Source organism: Solanum verrucosum, unplaced genomic scaffold (genome assembly GCF_900185275.1).
Source record: "Solanum verrucosum unplaced genomic scaffold, falcon-dt-bn FXZP01000134.1, whole genome shotgun sequence".
In the NCBI taxonomy this organism is placed as follows: Eukaryota; Viridiplantae; Streptophyta; class Magnoliopsida; order Solanales; family Solanaceae; genus Solanum; species Solanum verrucosum.
Window position 1 is genome coordinate 1,461,873 of NW_026020833.1, and position 19,405 is coordinate 1,481,277.

Here is a 19,405-nt window from a genome sequence, read left to right on the forward strand (position 1 = left end):
TAAACACTAAATCCTAAATCCTAAAAAATCACTAAGAAAACCTAAACCCTAAAAAACCTAAAAAAAAAACTTTAAAACCCCTAAACCAAAAGAACCATAAATCCCAAACTCTAAACCTTGAACCCTAAACCCTTAAATATTATAAGCCCAATACCCAAACCCTAAGAAAACCCAAAACCCTAAACCCAAAAAATCACTAAGAAACCCAAAACCCTAAAAAATAACAAAGAAAAACTTAAAGAACATTAGAACCTAGATAACCCCTAAAAAATCTTAAACCTAACAAACATAAACCCTAAACTATAGAAAAACCCTAAACCTAAACACTAAACCCTACACCCTAAATGACCCAAAAAAAACCTAGGAGACCTTAAATGTTAAACTCAAACCCTAAGAAACCCAAACCTTAAAGCTTACGGATAAACCCCCAACCCTAAGCTTTATGAAACTCTAAGAAGCCCTAAATCCTAAGAAAAGCTAAACACTAAAAACCTTTAAAACCTAAACACTAAACCGTAAATGACCCAACAAAAACCCTAGGAGAGCTTAAATGTTAAACTGAAACCCTAAGAAACCCAAACCATAAATCTTAGGGATAAACCCCCAACCCTAAGCCTTATGAAACTCTAAGAAGCCCTAAACCCTAAGAAAAGCTAAACACTAAAAACCTTAAAAACCTAAACACAAAACCCTAAATGACCCAAAAAAAACCTAGGAGACCTTAAATGTTAAACTCATATCCTAAGAAACTTAAACCCTAAACCTTAGGGATAAACCCCCAAACCCTAAGCCTTATGAAACTCTAAGAAGCCCTAAACCCTAAGAAAAGCTAAACACTAAAAACCTTTAAAACCCTAAAACTAAAAATACCGAAAACAAATCTTAAAAACCATAAAAAAATTCCTTAATCTAAAACCCAAGTCCTAAGCCCTTAGAGCTCATATATCGTAGAAACAATAATGATCCTAAATATTTTTTAACATTCCTAAATTGAAAAAAACTTTTGACCGAATTTTTTTTAGAAAAACTTAAGCTCTTAACCCTAACCTAAAAACCCTTAACCAAATACCTAAACTATTCTTAATCATGTTCAGATTATATCATTGTTCAATATGCTCTATTCAGTTATATATATATTTGTTCAGCTTTATCATGTCATGCATGCTCAGAATCGTTCAACTACTAATACATGGTCTACACTATATCTTCTCTTGATGTATGTTCAATACCTTCGCATTCAGATCAAGCAGAGATCGGTTCCCGATCCGTATTCAGCAATATCAGTGGTGAGTCCTCATTTTTCGAGGATGATTTACATGTTTTATATTCAGTCTTTCATTTTAGTTTCAGTTTTGCTAGAGTTAGTTGGGGGCATGTCCCAGCATATCTAGTCAGTTAGATACTTTTATTCATACATTCTTTTTGTCACTTCTCGAGGTTACCCACTTGACGTAACACGAGACCTAGGATCACGAGTGACCCCAAACTAACCTTGAGTTGACATATCATAAGCGTATTAGATCAACACCTTCAAAAGCCTAAACCTAAGAAATCTGAAATCCTTAAGAAACCCTACCCTAAGAAACACTAAACCCTAAACCTTAGGGAAACCCCTAGACTTTTGAAACACCATCAAACCGTAAAGCCTAAAAACACCTTTAAAAACACTAAACCTAAAAACACCCTAAAAATCCCTAACCCCTAAAAACTCTAAATTTAAAATCCTAAGCCCTAAACCCAAAGAAACCCTAAGCCGTAAGAACCCTTACACAGTTAAAAATAATAACAATCTTGAAAACCCCTTTTAAAATCCTAAACCTTAAAAAACTCTGAACCTAAAATATTCAACAAAAACATAAGCCCTAAATCTTTAAAACCATTGAATAAAAACTTAGACCTTATACCCAAGGAAACCCTAAACTCTTCCGCCTAAACCTTAGGACTAAACCCTAAGAAACCATAAACTTTAAGAAATAAAAAAAACCATAAAAAACTTTTAAAAACCCAAAACCGTATAAATCGCATAAGTTCCAAGAACCCCTTAATCATTAAAAAACCATGGAAATCCTAAACACCTTCAAACCCTAAATCTAAAAATTCCGCTAAACTTAATAAAACACTAAAAAATCATAAGCCCAAAACCCTAAATCCTAAAAACGCTTAAAAAAACCAAACCCTAAGAAATCCTAAACGCTAAATAATATACCCTAAGAAACTCTAAATGCTTAATTCTAAATCATAGGGCTAAACCTTAAACCCCAAACCATATGGAATCCTAAGAAACCCTATAACCTAAAATCCATTTAAACACCTGCAAATATAATACCCGGTAAAAAAAAAACACCTTTCAAACCATAAGCCCTAGAAAAAATGCTAAACTTAAAATCCTATGCCCTATATTAGGCCTACGTAACCCTAAATCTTAAGAAATTCAAATTCTTAAAAATACCTAAGAAACCCTAAAACATTTAAAAACCTTAATCATAAAAAAAACCATAAACTCTAAAAAACTCTTTACCTAAAATCCGAAGCCCTAAATCCTAAACCAAGAAACCCAAAGAAACTCAAAATCTTAAACCCTAATACCCTAAAACCTATGATCCTAAACCCTAAATCCTAAAAAATACTAAGAAAACCTAAACCCCTAAAAATCACTAAGAAAACCTAAACCCTAAAAAACCTAAAAAAAAACTTTAAAACCACTAAACCTAAAGAACCAAAATTCCCAAACTCTAAACCTTGAACCATAAACCCTTAAATATCATAAGCCCAAAACCCAAACCCTAAGAAAATCCAAAACCCTAAACCTTAGGGATAAACCCCCAACCCTAAGCCTTATGAAACTCTAAGAAGCCCTAAATCCTAAGAAACCCTAAATGCTAAGAAAAGATAAACACTAAAAACCTTTAAAACCTAAACACTAAACCCTAAATGACCCAAAAAAAACCTAGGAGACCTTAAATGTTAAACTAAAATCCTAAGAAACTTAAACCCTAAACCTTAGGGATAAACCCCCAACCCTAAGCCTTATGAAACTCTAAGAAGCCCTAAACCCTAAGAAAAGCTAAACACTAAAAACCTTTAAAACCCTAAAACTAAAAATCCCGAAAACAAAACTTAAAAACCCTAAAAAAAATTCCTTAATCTAAAACCCCAAGTACTAAACCCTTAGAGCTCATATATCGTAAAAACAATAATGATCCTAAAAAATCTTTAACAATCCTAAATTGAAAAAAACTCTTGACCGAATTTTTTTTAGAAAAACATAAGCTCTAAACCCTAACCTAAAAACCCTTAACCAAATACCTAAACTCTTCTTAATCATGTTCAGATTATATCATTGTTCAATATGCTCTATTCAGTTATATATATTTGTTCAGCTTTATCATGTCATGCATGCTCAAAATTGTTCAACTACTGATACATAGTCTACGCTACATCTTCTCTTGATGTAGGTTCAGGTCCTTAGCATTCAGATCACGCGGAGATCGGTTCCAGATCCGTATTCAGCAATATCAGTGGTGAGTCCTCGTTTTTCGGGAACGATTTACATGTTTTATATTCAGTCTTTCATTTTAGTTTCAGTTTGGCTAGACTTAGCTGGGGGAATGTCCCAGCATCTCTAGTCAGTTAGAGGCTTTTTTTCATACATTGTTTTTGTCACTCTCCGAGGTTACCCACTTGACGTAACACGAGACCTAGGATCACGAGTGACCCCAAGCTAACGTTGAGTTGGCATATCATAAGCTTATTAGATCAACACCTTTAAAAGCCTAAACCTAAGAAATCTGAAATCCCTAAGAAACCCTACCCTAAGAAACACTAAACCCAAAACCTTAGGGAAACCCCAGGACTTATGAAACACCATCAAATCGTAAAGCCAAAAAACACCTTTAAAAACACTAAACCTAAAAACACACTTAAGATCCCTAACCCCTAAAAACTCTAAATTTAAAATCCTAAGCCCTAAACCTAAAGAAACCCTAAGCCGTAAGAACCCTTATACAGTAAAAAATAATAACAATCTTGAAAACCCCTTTTAAAATCCTAAACCTTAAAAAACTCTGAACCTAAAAAATTCAGCAAAAACTTAAGCCCTAAACCTTTAAAACCCTTGAATAATAACTTAGACCTTATACCCAAAGAAACCCTAAACCCTTCTGCCTAAATCTTAGGACTAAACCCTAAGAAACCCTAATAACCCCTTAATAGTGTAAAAACAATAGAAATCCTAAACACCTTCAAATCCTAAATCTAAAAATTCCTCTAAACTTAATAAAACACTAGAAAATCTTAAGCCCAAAACCCTAAATACTAAAAACCCTTAAAAAAACCAAACCCTAAGAAATACTAAACGCAAAATAATATACCCTAAGAAACTCTAAATCCTTAACTCTAAATCATAGGGCTAAACCTTAAACCCAACATGGATAGCATGGATCGCGTAAAAGCATTAGAGGAGATTGATGGACACAAAATCAAGAAGTACAATGTATGGAAGGTCCCCAATCTCACACCATGTAAAAGGAACAATTCTAAGCTTATTAACACATACCAAATCCCCTAACTCTTATTTTTATATATGTAGTTGCCTTACATATTCAGTACACTTTTCGTACTGACGTCCCTCGCGGGGGACGTTGCATTTCATGTTGCAGGCACAGGTACTCTCGCTAGTAGACCTCCTCAGTAGGAGCATACGACACTCAGCTACTTTTGGTGAGCTCCAGGTTGCTATGGATCTTTACTGAGCCCTTGGTAGACTCATTATGGTATTGTATCGTAGCTAGGGGTAAGGCGGGGTCTGTCCCGACCTACTCTAAGGGTTTCTATCTTTTAGAGGCTTTGTAGACTTATGTATATGATTCAGTTGCATCTTAACCAGTTCTGGCCTCAATGGCCAAGTCTTGTATATAAGTTTTGGGTCTACTTATGTCGGTTCATACCGTTGTGTCCCTGGCGAACTTGTCACAAAACTTTCATAGTTACATGCATAGTAAGCACAGGTCACATGTTGGTTCTCTCGGGCCATTAGGGCATTGAGTGCCTGTCCGTCTTAATGGGATTTGAGGCGTGACACTTACAAGTGATGGACTTCTTGTGTGATGATAATATCCTTGTTGTGAGTGATCAAGCACTAGTTGATCCTTTTAATGACCGAATTGACTCTTCTAGTAAGGTCAATTTGTGTCCACCTAGTGTTGGCACTTGTAGCTTGAATGCGGGTACATTGTCCTGTGATGAAAGTGATGCTACACTAGTTGATCCCATTGATGACCAAGTTGATTCTTCTGGAAAGATCAATTTGTGTCCACCTAGTGTTGGCATTGATGATTTGAATGAATCCTTAGACCATAGCACCATTTCTTGTTTTTCTCATGTGAATCTTGAGGTAGAATGTTTGTTAAAGCATAATCTCTTGTTTGTTGATGAAATGACTCTTGAGAGTGTGCATAGTGAAATGCCTTATAATGTTGGAAATGTAGCCACTCTCAGCGGCTATCAATTGTTTGAGAATCCACTATGGTGTGATGACACACTCTCCAAAGATGGAAATCTCTTTTGTGAAGATGATAGTACATTTATTGGAGAGGGTAGTGTTAAGATGAAAGGGGACGCTTATGTGTTAAATGTTACTTCATCCTTGTGTGTTCCAATTCTTCATATGAATTGTGTTTCTTTAGTATATAAAGTGGAGGGCAAACTTGGGAACAACTTGATTGAAGTTCATTTATGTGACACCTTTCTCTACTACTTGTTTGCATATGATGATGTTAGCACTTTTGAGTGGAGTACTATGATATTGGAAGATAAGGGTGCCAACCGAGTTAATAAAGGTGTGCTTGATCCATGTTCATGGATTTCCTTTCCATTTGACCCCGGTAATGAGTTGAATTGTGGCATTTGTTTAGTGATGCTTGGTCAAGATGACAAGAACAATTTGGAGGGATTTGTTGGCACCTTTCCCTATGATGGAAAGTTCTTCTTGAGGGTTTACAATTTACTTGAGGGGCCTACGTTGTGCATGCGGAAGGGTAGTTTTCTAACCCCCTTTCTTTACTATCTCTTTGCGTATGATCTTGTTGATTGTGCATCTTATGGGGATAAGAGTTATTTGTCAAGAGAGGGGGAAGTTTATCTTAAATTCGTCATGTTATCTTTGTGTGTTCCATCTTGTGATGTAATGAGTGCTAAGATCCTTAAACCTAGTTTTAATCTTGCATATAGGAACACCTTAGATGACCCTTATGTGCATGACACATTTCTCTACTATCTCTTTGCATATGATGAGTCTCATATTTGTGTTAAATGGGCATTGCATTTCGGTCGAGGTATCATTGAGGTCTATACTTGTTTGTATGACCCCATGGTGTGGACCTATTATCATTTTGACCCCGGTGAGCGTTTGAGCTTGTAGTAATATTATAATTTGGGTGGTATTATCCTTTTGATGTGAGGAATAGCCAATTTCCTTGTTCTTCAACTGCGGGCTTAATAGTTCTGATAATAGAGGATACTTGGTTGTTTCTTGAGATTGTGTCTCCTTGGTGTAATGCTTTTTGTGCTAACCATTATACTAACCCTCATGCTATGAGGATATATTTGTTGTTTGTCCTTTTCATGGTTTTGTAAGGTTTAGATTCGAGGACGAATCCTTTTCAAGAAGGGGAGGACGATAACAACATGGATAGCATGGATCGCGTAAAAGCATTAGAGGAGCTTGATGGACACAAAATCAAGAAGTACAATGTATGGAAGGTCCATCTAACTGTCTTCTTTATTTTATTAGTATAAATAGTAGTCTCTTTTATTTTGGAAGATTTAGACTATATGGATTTTGAATGTGAAATGAACAAACTCTTTCAAGAGTATAGTTTAAGGGTGGAATCCCTTTAGGATAGCCTAGCTTAGTGTAGCTTAATCTAGATTAGTGATGGGTGGATTCTCATTGTTGATTTAGGACTTCTTTAACCTTGATTTCACTTGAGATTGCTCATTTGTGGTTTTCAATTTGAGTTGTTTCTTTTCGAATTCAAGTTTCTCTCTTCCTTGGTTGATTGTTTATTCAATTGCCTTTCTTTCTTCTCTTCTCATCTCTTATTTCTTATCTATCTTACTTTTGTGTTGTTTCATTCCCCATTTGATTTCAATTGGTTTCATCCCCAATTGGAACCCTTATCAGGAACTCTACTAGCTGGAGTACCTGTGGCTGCAGCATGAAATGCAGCGTTCCCCGAGAGGGACGTCAGTACGAAGAATGTACTGAATATGTAAGGCAATAACATATGTAAACAAGAGCTCAATTGAAATCAAGTATCAATATGTAACTGCATAGATTAGATTAAAGACCACCCTTGTTGTTGTTGTGGGATCATGTACATTATATTCTTTTCTGTAAATTTTCTTTACATTGCGATCTCTGTAAAACATGTGATACAAATAACCAACTGATCAGTGGTAAAAGAGGATGACCCATGCTAGGCATTTTAACACCTGAGATGCTGTCCTCAAATATATAAATTTGGGATCGACCCATGCTAGGCTTTCGCCCCTAGGCTGCCACCCTTATACACAAATTGGGATCGACCCATGCTAGGCTTTTGCCCCTGGGCTGCCACCCTTACACATATACCGCTTCATATAGTTTCTTTAATCTTTGAGATTGTTATTTTGTTGGTCATAATTATTTTTGAGCATCAGAACTATGGATCAGTAGTAGGAAACATGTGAATATGCACTTAGGGCAATAACAATAACACAAGATGGAAATGTAACACTAATGAATTACATAACAGCTCAAGTGACACAATGGACCTTATCTGATTGACAGGAGGAATCACAAAGCTACTGCTGAAATTACCCTTTTCTCATATCAATACTTGGAAAAGTAAATATGCACATATATTGAAGCAATTCGACACACTAAGGAAAGGGGAACTATTGTTAGCTGTGTTTGGGATTGTACGCTGCCATTATGTGTCTTTTACTTGAAAGAGCACTTAAGAAGCTCACTTGTTGGTAGTGACACAAGCAGCGTTCATGCCAAATAATATAGAATCGAATAGCCTTACATACCTTGTTGTAGCACTCAGAGAGTACAACGAATTAACCTCCTTCCTTTCCGATTATTAATCTACAATGAAATAAGTAACACAACTAATATTAGTAGCTAACCAACAGAGTGGGTTACTTAAACTTGGCAAAAAGTAATCAGGCAGCAAACCCATACTTATCAAACCGATGGTATGCATTCCACCCCTTCTCCTTTAATAACGTCATATACAATACGACCTTCTAATAAGGTCCCGTGAAACTCCTCGGGCTTTATAACATATGCAAAACAGTATATAAAGGGGTTGCAGGCAGCAAGCTCATGCAACGCCCAATTAGATGGTACGTTACTGCACCTTTTACCGTTTTATCCCTTAACAAGTTCTCATGACTTCTGCACATGCCTCCTTATGTTACTATACACAAATCAGTTTCTAAACATCAGAATGTGGCAGTAGCAATATGAACTCACGGTTTCCGACCACTGTCCCTTGAGCATCCAACTAACATTACATTTAAAATGCTCAAATGGGCTAACAATTGAGTTAAAGGGGACTCCCCTCCATGGCTGTCCCAACATGCACAATCAACCAGAACATTCCCCAATCTCACACCATGTAAAAGGAATAATTCTAAGCTTATTAACACATACCAAATCCCCTAACCTATTCAAGCACAAAAGAGGGATGAAAAAATTAACATATGGCAGTAGCCTTACCTTAAGGTGAAATCAGTTCCTCCTCTTGAATTTCTTAAGATGGGAGATGTTACACCAACTTGTACTTGAAAAATAAAGGGTTTTCTCAGATTTTTAATGGTGAACTTGCAGGCCAGCACTTTGGAGCTTCTAGGGTTTCTTTTTGGGAGTAAATTGTTGTAGAACAAGTGAGAGATATATGAAATGAATTTCATTCTCTTAAGGGTCCTTTATGGACGTTTTTACATTAAGAAAAATGTAGAAATATCTAGTCCCTCACTTTAAGTAAGCAGGTACACCACTCCCTTAATTTCTGCCACAAGTTCTTTAAGTAGCTGCATCACCTAGTTGCCCTTTTCTTTTAAATTGCAGTCCACATATTCCCTAAGTAGGTGCATCACCTACTTACCACTTATTTAAGTAGGTCAACAGTTAATCTACCATTAAGAACCTATGTCATCCTTTCTACGTAATCTACACATGTACGTGAGTAACTTAATTACGTAAGATATCCGAATCAATAGCTTAAGCAAGTAGGTTGATTACTATGACAAATTATACTTTACTTACCCTATTTAGCCTCAAGCCTCTTTCGAATATTGTCAAACCTATTTCAAATCCTCACTACTCACATAGAACTAGTATATGCAAAATATGGGACGTTACATCCTCCCCTTCTTAGGAACATTTTTACCTCGAATGTTTGCCTAATTATTCAGCTCCAATCAAGTTCAATCAAGCCTATGTTGAATTCTACTGTTAGCCACATAATACACACAGACTTATACTTACTTGTTACTGTCTCAACTCAGCACTTTGACCCTTCTCCTCGGATTGAAATAAATGAGGATATTTGGACTTCATTGCTTCTTCCGCCTCCCATGTAACTTCTTCAACTTGTTGGTTTCTCCATAGTACTTTTACATAAGCTACTTCTTTATTTCTTAGTTTCTTAACTTGTCGATCCAAAATTGCGATGGGTACTTCTTCGTAAGTGAGATCTTCTGTAACGTGTACATCTTCCGTAGGAGTGATACGAGATGGGTCGCCTATGCATTTTCGAAGCATTGAGACATGAAATACTGGATGGATTGTTGAGAGCTCTTGAGGTAGCTCTAACTCATACGCGACTTGACCAACTCTTCGAATAATTTTATATGGCCCTATATAGCGCGGACTCAACTTCCCCTTTTTACCAAATCTCATTACCCCTTTCATTGGGGATACCTTCAAAAATACCCAATCTCCTATGAAAAATTCCAGTCCTCTCCTTCTATTATATGCATATGATTTATGTCGGCTTTGAGCTGTTGCTAATCGTTGTTGTATCACCTTAACTTTTTCCATAGCTTTATGAACAAGATCTGGCCCAAATAAGGCAGTTTCGCCCGCTTCAAACCATCCGATCGGCGACCTGCACTTTCTCCCATATAACGCTTCATAAGGTGCCATTTTGATACTTGAATGATAGTTGTTGTTGTAAGCAAACTGAATAAGCGGCAAATGATCATCCCAACTACCTTCGAAGTCTAATATACAAGCTCGCAACATATCCTCAAGTGTTTGGATTGTACGTTCTGCCTGACCATCCGTTTGAGGGTGAAAGGGTGTGCTTAAATTCACCTGCGTTCCCAAACTCTTCTGAAATGACTTCCAAAAGTTCGTGGTGAATTGAGCTCCTCTATCAGATATAATAGAGATTGGCACTCCATGTAGCCGAACTATCTCTTTAATATACAACTTTGCATACTCTTCAACTGTATAAGTAGTCTTGACCGGTAAGAAGTGCGCTGCTTTGGTGAGTCTATCAACAATCACTCATATGGAATCAAACTTCCGAAATGAGCGAGGCAAACCAGTGACAAAATTCATATTAATCATATCCCACTTCCAAATTGGAAGTTCTATACGCTGCATATAACCTCCAGGCTTGTGGTGCTCTACTTTAACTTGTTGACAGTTTGGATATTGAGCTACAAATTCTGCAATGCTCTTCTTCATGTTACCCCACCAATATACTTCTTTCAAGTCATGATACATTTTTGTTGATCCTGGATGGACAGAATATCTTGAATGATGTGCTTCCGTCATAATCCTCCTTCTTAGTCCATCTATGTTAGGTACACACAATCTGTTTTGGCTTTGAAGTACTCCCTCTTCTGTAAGCTCAAATGCCTTTGTCATACCTTGTTGTACATTCTCCTTAAGCTGTAATAGGATAGGATCCGTGTACTGCTTCTCTTTCACCTCCGCTACAAATGAGGATTTTGCAGCATTTTGCACAATAACTCCTTCATCTGGCGATTCAAGAAGGCGAACCCCCAAGCTAGCTAATTGACGTAGATCTTTAGTTATTTGCTGCCTTCCTATGGACTGCACATAAGTGCTTGCCATCATTTTACGACTTAAAGCATCAGCTACAACATTTTCCTTCCCGGGATGATACAAGATATCAATGTCATAATCTTTTAATAACTCAAGCCACCTTCGTTGCCTCAAATTCAGATCCTTTTGCTTAAAGATGTATTGCAAACTCTTGTGATCAGTATATATATCAATGTGAACACCATACAAGTAGTGGCGCCATATCTTCAAAGCAAACACAATTACTGCTAGCTCTAGATCATGGGTTGGATAGTTTTTCTCATGTGACCACAACTGCGTTGAGGCATAAGCTATCACCTTACCATGCTGCATCAAAACACATCCTAAGCCCACTCCCGATGCATCACAATACACTACGTACCCTTCCGTGCCTTCTGGAAGTACCAATACAGGTGTAGAAGTCAATTTATTCTTCAGTTCTTGGAAGCTTCTTTCACATGCATCGCTCCACTGGAACTTGAGTTCTTTTTGTGTTAGTTTTGTTAATGGTGAGGAAATAGAAGCAAATCCTTCAACAAACCTTCTATAATAACCTGCCAGCCCAAGGAAACTACGAACCTCCGTAGGTGTTGTAGGTCTTGGCCAGTTCTTCACAGCTTCTATCTTTTTGGTATCAAACCTTACTCCTTCATCAAATACAATATGACCCAAAAATGCCACAGATCTTAACCTAAACTCACATTTAGAGAACTTTGCGTACAACTTTCGATCACAAAGAATCTGTAGCACCTGCCGCAAGTGATTAGCATGGTCCTCTTCAGATCTTGAATACACCATAATGTCATCTATAAATACTATCATGAACACATCCAAAAATGGCTTGAACACCCTATTCATCAAATCCATAAAAGCTGCTGGTGCATTTGTTAGCCCGAATGACATAACTAAAAACTCGAAATGACCATACTGTGTTCGAAAAGCCGTCTTGGGTATATCTTGATCTCTGACCCTCACTTGGTGATAACCCGACCTCAAGTCAATTTTTGAAAAGCACTTAGCACCCTGTAACTGATCAAACAAATCATCAATTCTTGGGAGGGGATATTTGTTCTTAATCATTACCTTATTCAACTGTCGGTAATCAATACACATTGTCAATGAGCCATCTTTCTTGCGTACAAATAAAACTGGTGCTCCCCAAGGGGACATACTAGGCCTTATGAATCCTTTTTCTAACAAATCATTTAATTGTTCCTTCAACTCCCGTAATTCTGCCAGGCCATTCTATATAGAGGAATGGAGATAGGTTGAGTATCTGGAATTATATCAATACCAAACTCTACTTCTCGTTCTGGAGGCAAACCTGGAAGATCTTCAGGAAATACATCAGGAAATTCATTTACCACCGGAACAGATTGAAAAGTTGGTGGATCTGCATCTATATTTCTTACTCTTACTAAATGGCATATGTAGCCTTTGGACATCATCTTCTTCGCCTTAAAATAAGAAATAAACTTTCCTCTTGGCAACCCAATATTACCTTTCCATTCAAGGACTGCCTCTTTTGGAAAATGGAAATGCACCATCTTAGTTCGGCATTCTACTGTAGCATAACAAGAAGCTAACCAATCCATACCCATAATGACATCAAAATCAACCATTTCTAGTTCAACAAGGTCAGCTAATGTATTACGACCACAAATAGTTACTATGCACTTTCGATAGACTCTTCTAACTATAATAGATTCACCAATCGGTGTAGACACTTCATTTGGTTTAACCAATAATTCTGGTGTTCTTTTTAACTTTGCACCAATCAATGGAGTGACATATGATAGTGTAGACCCCGGATCAATTAATGCATATACAATATGTGAAAAGATGGATAATGTACCTGTAACCACATCCGGTGAAGCCTCCAAATTTTGTCGATTCCCTAGGGCATACGTGCGATTCTGAACTCCACTAAAACTAGCTGCCCCTCTAACACCTCTACCACGACCTGCAGGCATTTGTGCACCCCTGCCTAAAGAAGGAACTGATGAAGACGATGCAGCAATCGATCCAGCAGGTTGTGCCATACCACCCATGCCCCTTTGAGGGCAATTTCTCATCATGTGTCCCGGTGTACCACACCAAAAACAAGCATCTGTCCCAAACCTACATGTGCCTAAGTGATTTCTCCTGCATTGTATACAAAGTTATCGAGGATGTCTTGATTGGCTCATAATTCCCTGCTCGTGGTGCCCCGCTGTTCTTGAGCTTTGGCTTTCACCTCTTTGCCCAAACTGATCGCCCCTAGACCCTCGGGGTGGAGCACTAGCTGTAGAGTAGGAAAATGATGGCCTAGGTGGTCTATTAGAAAACCGAGGCTTAAACTCACCTTGAGATTGGGTAAACTGCCCCGTAGATTTGGCCCTCTTGGACTGCCCTCTTTCTGACTCTTGTGCCCTTCTTCTTTGCCTTTGATCCTCCAACTTTTGTGCAAAATCTTGCATCCTCGCTATATCCATGTCTTTATTCAAAGAAGCAATGGTACAATCTCTAACCAAATATGAATCTAATCTGTCCACATATCGATGAACTCTATCCTCCATAGTAGACACTACATTAGGACCATACCTGGATAAAGAATTAAACTTGAGACTGTACTCCCTCACGCTCATATTCCCTTGGTGGAGATTTAAAAAATGATCAGCACGGGCCTCTCGGATCTCCAATGGCAGATAATGGTCAAGAAATGCCTTTTTGAACTCTTTCCAACTAGCTAAAGGGGCATCTGTAACCCTTGGTTGCTTCCAAGCTTCCTACCATAATATAGCCATACCCCTGAGTCTATATGTTGCTAGCTCAACTGCTTCTTTACCACTTACATGCATAACATCCAAAGTTCGTTGAACCTGATCAATAAAGTCTTGCGGATCTTCTTTAGGATCTGACCCGGTGAATGATGGAGGGTCCAAATTAAGAAAATCACGTATCCGCGTACTAGCAGCCCTATCTGCACCACTCGTACCTGCAATTGGACCTTCTTGACTTTGCCCTTGGCAAGCAACTATACGAGTCAATAATTGGACTACATTCTTTAAATCTTGCTCAATAGTATTAATAGGGGGTTCTCGGTGCTGCTTCCCTCCTTAAATCATCTGGAGATGGAGAAGTCGGGGAAGTCTGTGACAGAGACTCATTTTGAGCCTCACTTTGATCAGCTTGTCTAGGTAATGATTGGCTACTCCCTTCTCCGGCAGCCACATCTATTTGCTTGCCTGTATTTCTACTCCTTCTCATAATCGGCATTTTTGATATAATAAAACAATTTAGAGGTTAGATATAATCCACCTACAATATGGCTCTATCGCACGATCTAGAAGATGAAACAAAAGAAACAACTCCTACATGTCCCGTAGCTTCCTGTTTATAGATGTGGTGCAGAACACATCCATAAGCAAGACTCTACAAAGACACGGCTTTGTAGACTCCCTAGGATGACCTGCTCGGATACCACTTTTGTCACGCCTCAGATCTGATTAAGACAGACAGGCACCCGATGTCTAAATGGCCCGGGAGAACCAACCTACAACCTGTACTTACCATACATTTAACTATGATAACTATGAAGCTATGACAAGCTTATATGCCCTGTAGTGATAAATGACCGACATAGACAGGCCCAAAACTTATGTACAACACTTGGCCGTGGAGGCCATAATTGTTAAGAGACAAGACACAACCAAACTTTATACATTAGTCTACAAAGCCTTTACAAGATAGACAACCTTAGTTTAGGTCGGGACAAGGCCCCACCTTACCTTTAACTACTGTACGATAACAAAATAGATGCGAAAGACTTGATTAAGCCCCGAATCAACTTGGAGCTCACCAATAGCAGCTGAGTGTCCTGTGCTCCTACTGGGGAGGTGATAACAACATGGATAGCATGGATCGCGTAAAAGCATTAGAGGAGCTTGATGGACACAAAATCAAGAAGTACAATGTATGGAAGGTCCATCTAACTGAAGAGAAAGAAGAAAGAGGCCATTTGTGCAAATGGTCATCTCATAATTTCAAGAATTCACAAAAGAAGACAACCAAACAAGGCCCTTACCTCATTAAGGGTAAAATTGTCAAAGAAGTGTCTTCTTTACTTTATTTTCAAGAATTCACAAAAGAAGTTAACCAAACAAGGCCCTTGACTCATTAAGGGTAAAATTGTCAAAGAACTGTCTTCTTTATTTTATTAGTATAAATAGCAGTCTCTTTTATTTTGGAAGATTTAGACTATATGGATTTTAAATGTGAAATGAACAAACTCTTTCAAGAGTGTAGTTTAAGGGTGGAATCTATTTAGGATAGTCTAGCTTAGTGTAGCTTAATCTAGATTAGTGATGGGTGGATTGTCATTGTTGATTTAGGACTTCTTTAACCTTTATTTCACTTGAGATTGCTCATTTGTGGTTTTCAATTTGAGTTGTTTCTTTTCGAATTCAAGTTTCTCTTCTTCCTTGGTTGATTGTTATTCAATTGCCTTTCTTTCTTCTCTTCTCATCTCTTATTTCTTATCTATCTTACTTTTGTGTTGTTTCATTCCCCATTTGATTTCAATGGGTTTCATCCCCAATTGGAACCCTTATCATATCAGGAGGTCTACTAGCTGGAGTAACTGTGGCTGCAGCATGAAATGCAGCGTTCCCCGAGAGGGACGTCAGTACGAAGAATGTACTGAATATGTAAGGCAATAACATATGTAAACAAGAGCTCAATTGAAATCAAGTATCAATATGTAACTGCATAGATTAGATTAAAGACCACCCTTGTTGCTGTTGTGGGATCATGTACATTATATTCTTTTATGTAAATTTTCTTTACATTGCGATCTCTGTAAATCATGTGATACAAATAACCAACTGATCAGTGGTAAAAGAGGATGACCCATGCTAGGCATTTTAACACCTTAGATACTGTCCTCAAATATATAAATTTGGGATCGACCCATGCTAGGCTTTCGCCCCTAGGCTGCCACCCTTATACACAAATTGGGATCGACCCATGCTAGGCTTTTGCCCCTGGCTGCCACCCTTACACATATACCGCTTCATATAGTTTCTTTAATCTTTGAGATTGTTATTTTGGTGGTCATAATTATTTTTGAGCATCAGAATTGTGGATCAGTAGTAGCAAACATGTGAATATGCTCTTAGGGCAATAACAATAACACAAGATGGAAGTGTAACACTAATGAATTACATAAGAGGTCAAATGACACAATGGACCTTATTTGATTGACAGGAGCAATCACAAAGCTACTGCTGAAATTACCCTTTTCTCATATCAATACTTGGAAAAGTAAAGATGTACATATATTGAAGCAATTCGACACACTAAGGAGAGGGGAACTATTGTTAGCTGTGTTTGGGATTGTACGCTGCCACTATGTATCTTTTACTTGAAAGAGCACTTAGGAAGCTCACTTGTTGGTAGTGACACAAGCAGAGTTCATGCAAAATAATATAGAATCGAATAGCCTTACATACCTTGCTGTACCACTCATAGAGTACAACGAATTAACCTCCTTCCTTTCCGATTATTAATCTACAATGAAATAAGTAACACAACTAATATTAGTAGCTAACCAACAAATTGGGTTACTTAAACTTGGCAAAGAGTAATCAGGCAGCAAACCCATACTTATCAAACCGATGGAATGCATTCCACCCCTTCTCCTTTAATAGCGTCATATACAATACTACTTTCTAATAAGGTCCCTTGAAACTCCTCGGGCTTTATAACATATGCAAAACAGTATATAAAGGGGTTGCAGGCAGCAAGTTCATGCAACGCCCAATTAGATGGTACGTTACTGTTTTATCCTTTAACAAGTTCTCATGACTTCTGCACATGCCTCCTTATGTTACTATACACAAATGAGTTTCTAAACATAAGAATGTGGCAGTAGCAATATGAACTCACGGTTTCCGACCACTGTCCCTTGAGCATCCAACTAACATTACATTTAAAATGCTCAAATGGGCTAACAATTGAGTTAAAGGGGACTCCCCTCCATGGCTGTCCCAACATGCACAATCAACCAGAACATTCCCCAATCTCACACCATGTAAAAGGAACAATTCTCAGCTTATTAACACATACCAAATCCGCTAACCGATTCAAGCACAAAAGAGGGATGAAAAAATTAACATATGGCAGTAGCCTTACCTTAAGGTGAAATCAATTCCTCCTCTTGAATTTCTTAAGATGGGAGATGTTACACCAACTTGTACTTGAAAAATAAAGGGTTTTCTCAGATATTTAATGGTGAACTTACAGGCCAGCACTTTGGAGCTTCTAGGGTTTCTTTTTGGGAGTAAATTGTTGTAGAACAAGTGAGAGATATATGAAATGAATTTCATTCTCTTAAGGGTCCTTTATGGACGTTTTTAGATTAAGAAAAATGTAGAAATATCTAGTCCCTCACTTTAAGTAAGCAGATACATCACTCCCTTAATTTCTGCCACAAGTTATTTAAGTAGCTGCATCACCTAGTTGCCCTTTTCTTTTAAATGCAGTCCACATATTTCGTAAGTAGATGCATCAACTACTTACCACTCATTTAAGTAGGTCAGCAGTTAATCTACCATTAAGAACCTATATCATCCTTTCTACGTAAGGTATACATGTACGTAAGTAACTTAATTGCGTAAGAAATCCGAATCAGTAGCTTAAGCAACTAGGTTGATTACTATGACAAATTATACTTTACTTACTCTATTTAACCTCAAACCTCTTTCGAATATTGTCAAACCTATTTCAAACCCTCATTACTCACATAGAACTAGTCTATGCAAAATATGGGACGCTACAAAACCTTAGGGATAAACCCCCAACCCTATGCCTTATGAAACTCTAAGGAGCCCTAAATCCTAAGAAATCCTAAATTCTAAGAAAAGCTAAACACTAAAAACCTTTAAAACCTAAACACTAAACCCTAAATGACCCAAAAAAAAAACCTAGGAGACCTTAAATGTTAAACTCAAATCCTAAGAAACTTAAACCTCAAACCTTAGTGATAAACCCCCAACCCTAAGCCTTATGAAACTCTAAGAAACCCTAAACCCTAAGAAAATCTAAACACTAAAAACCTTTAAAACCCTAAAACTAAAAATCCCAAAAACAATACTTAAAAACCCTAAAAAAATTCCTTAATCTAAAACCTCAAGTCCTAAGCCTTTAGAGCTCATATATCGTAAAATCAATAATGATCCTAAAAAATCTTTAACAATCCTAAATTGAAAAAAACTCGTGACCAAATTATTTTTAGAAAAACTTAAGCTCTAAACCCTAACGTAAAAACCCATAACCAATTTACCTAAACTCATCTTAATCATGTTCAGATTATATCATTGTTCAATATGCTCTATTCAGTTATATATATATTTGTTCAGCTTTATCATGTCATGCATGCTCAGAATCGTTCAACTACTTATACATAGTCTACGCTACATCTTCTCTTGATGTAGGTTCATGTCCTTAACATTCAGATCACGCGGAGATCGGCTCTCGATCCGTATTCAGCAATATCAGTGGTAAGTGCTCATTTTTCGAGGATGATTTACATGTTTTATATTCAGTCTTTCATTTTAGTTTCAGTTTTGCTAGAGTTAGCTGGGGGAATGTCCAAGCATCTCTAGTCAGTTAGAGGCTTTTATTCATATATTGTTTTTGCCACTCCCCGAGGTTATCCATTTGACGTAACACGAGACCTAGGATCACGAGTGACCCCAAGCTAACCTTGAGTTGGCATATCATAACCATATTAGATCAACACCTTTAAAAGCCTAAACCTAAGAAATATAAAATCCCTAAGAAACACTAAACCCCAAACCTTAGGAAAACCCCAAGACTTATGAAACACCATCAAACCGTAAAGCCTAAAAATACCTTTAAAAACACTAAACCTAAAATCACCTTTAAAATCCTAAACCTTAAAAAACTCTGAACCTAAAAAATTCAACAAAAACTTAAGCCCTAAACCTTTAAAACCCTTGAATAAAAACTTAGACCTAATACCCAAAGAAACCCTAAACCCTTCCGCCTAAACCTTAGGAATATAAACCCTAAGAAACCCTAAACTTTAAGAAATAAAAAAAACCCTAAAAAACTTTTAAAAACCCAAAACCCTATAAATCCCCTAAGATCTAAGATCCCCTTAATCGTTAAAAAACCATAGAAATCCTAAACACCTTCAAACCCTAAATCTAAAAATTCCTCTAAACCTAATAAACACTAGAAAATCTTAACCCCAAAACCCTAAATCCTAAAAACCCTTAAAAAAAC

General features: G+C 37.4%; 1 protein-coding gene across 1 annotated transcript; it reads right to left on the bottom strand.

Annotated features, from left to right (window-relative positions):
* Positions 1 to 9,544: 9,544 nt before the first annotated feature.
* LOC125813540 (uncharacterized) lies at positions 9,545 to 10,201 on the bottom strand. The gene has a single exon (XM_049493025.1). The coding sequence runs from the start codon at positions 10,199 to 10,201 to the stop codon at positions 9,545 to 9,547; it is 657 nt and encodes a 218-aa protein (XP_049348982.1).
* Positions 10,202 to 19,405: the final 9,204 nt, after the last annotated feature.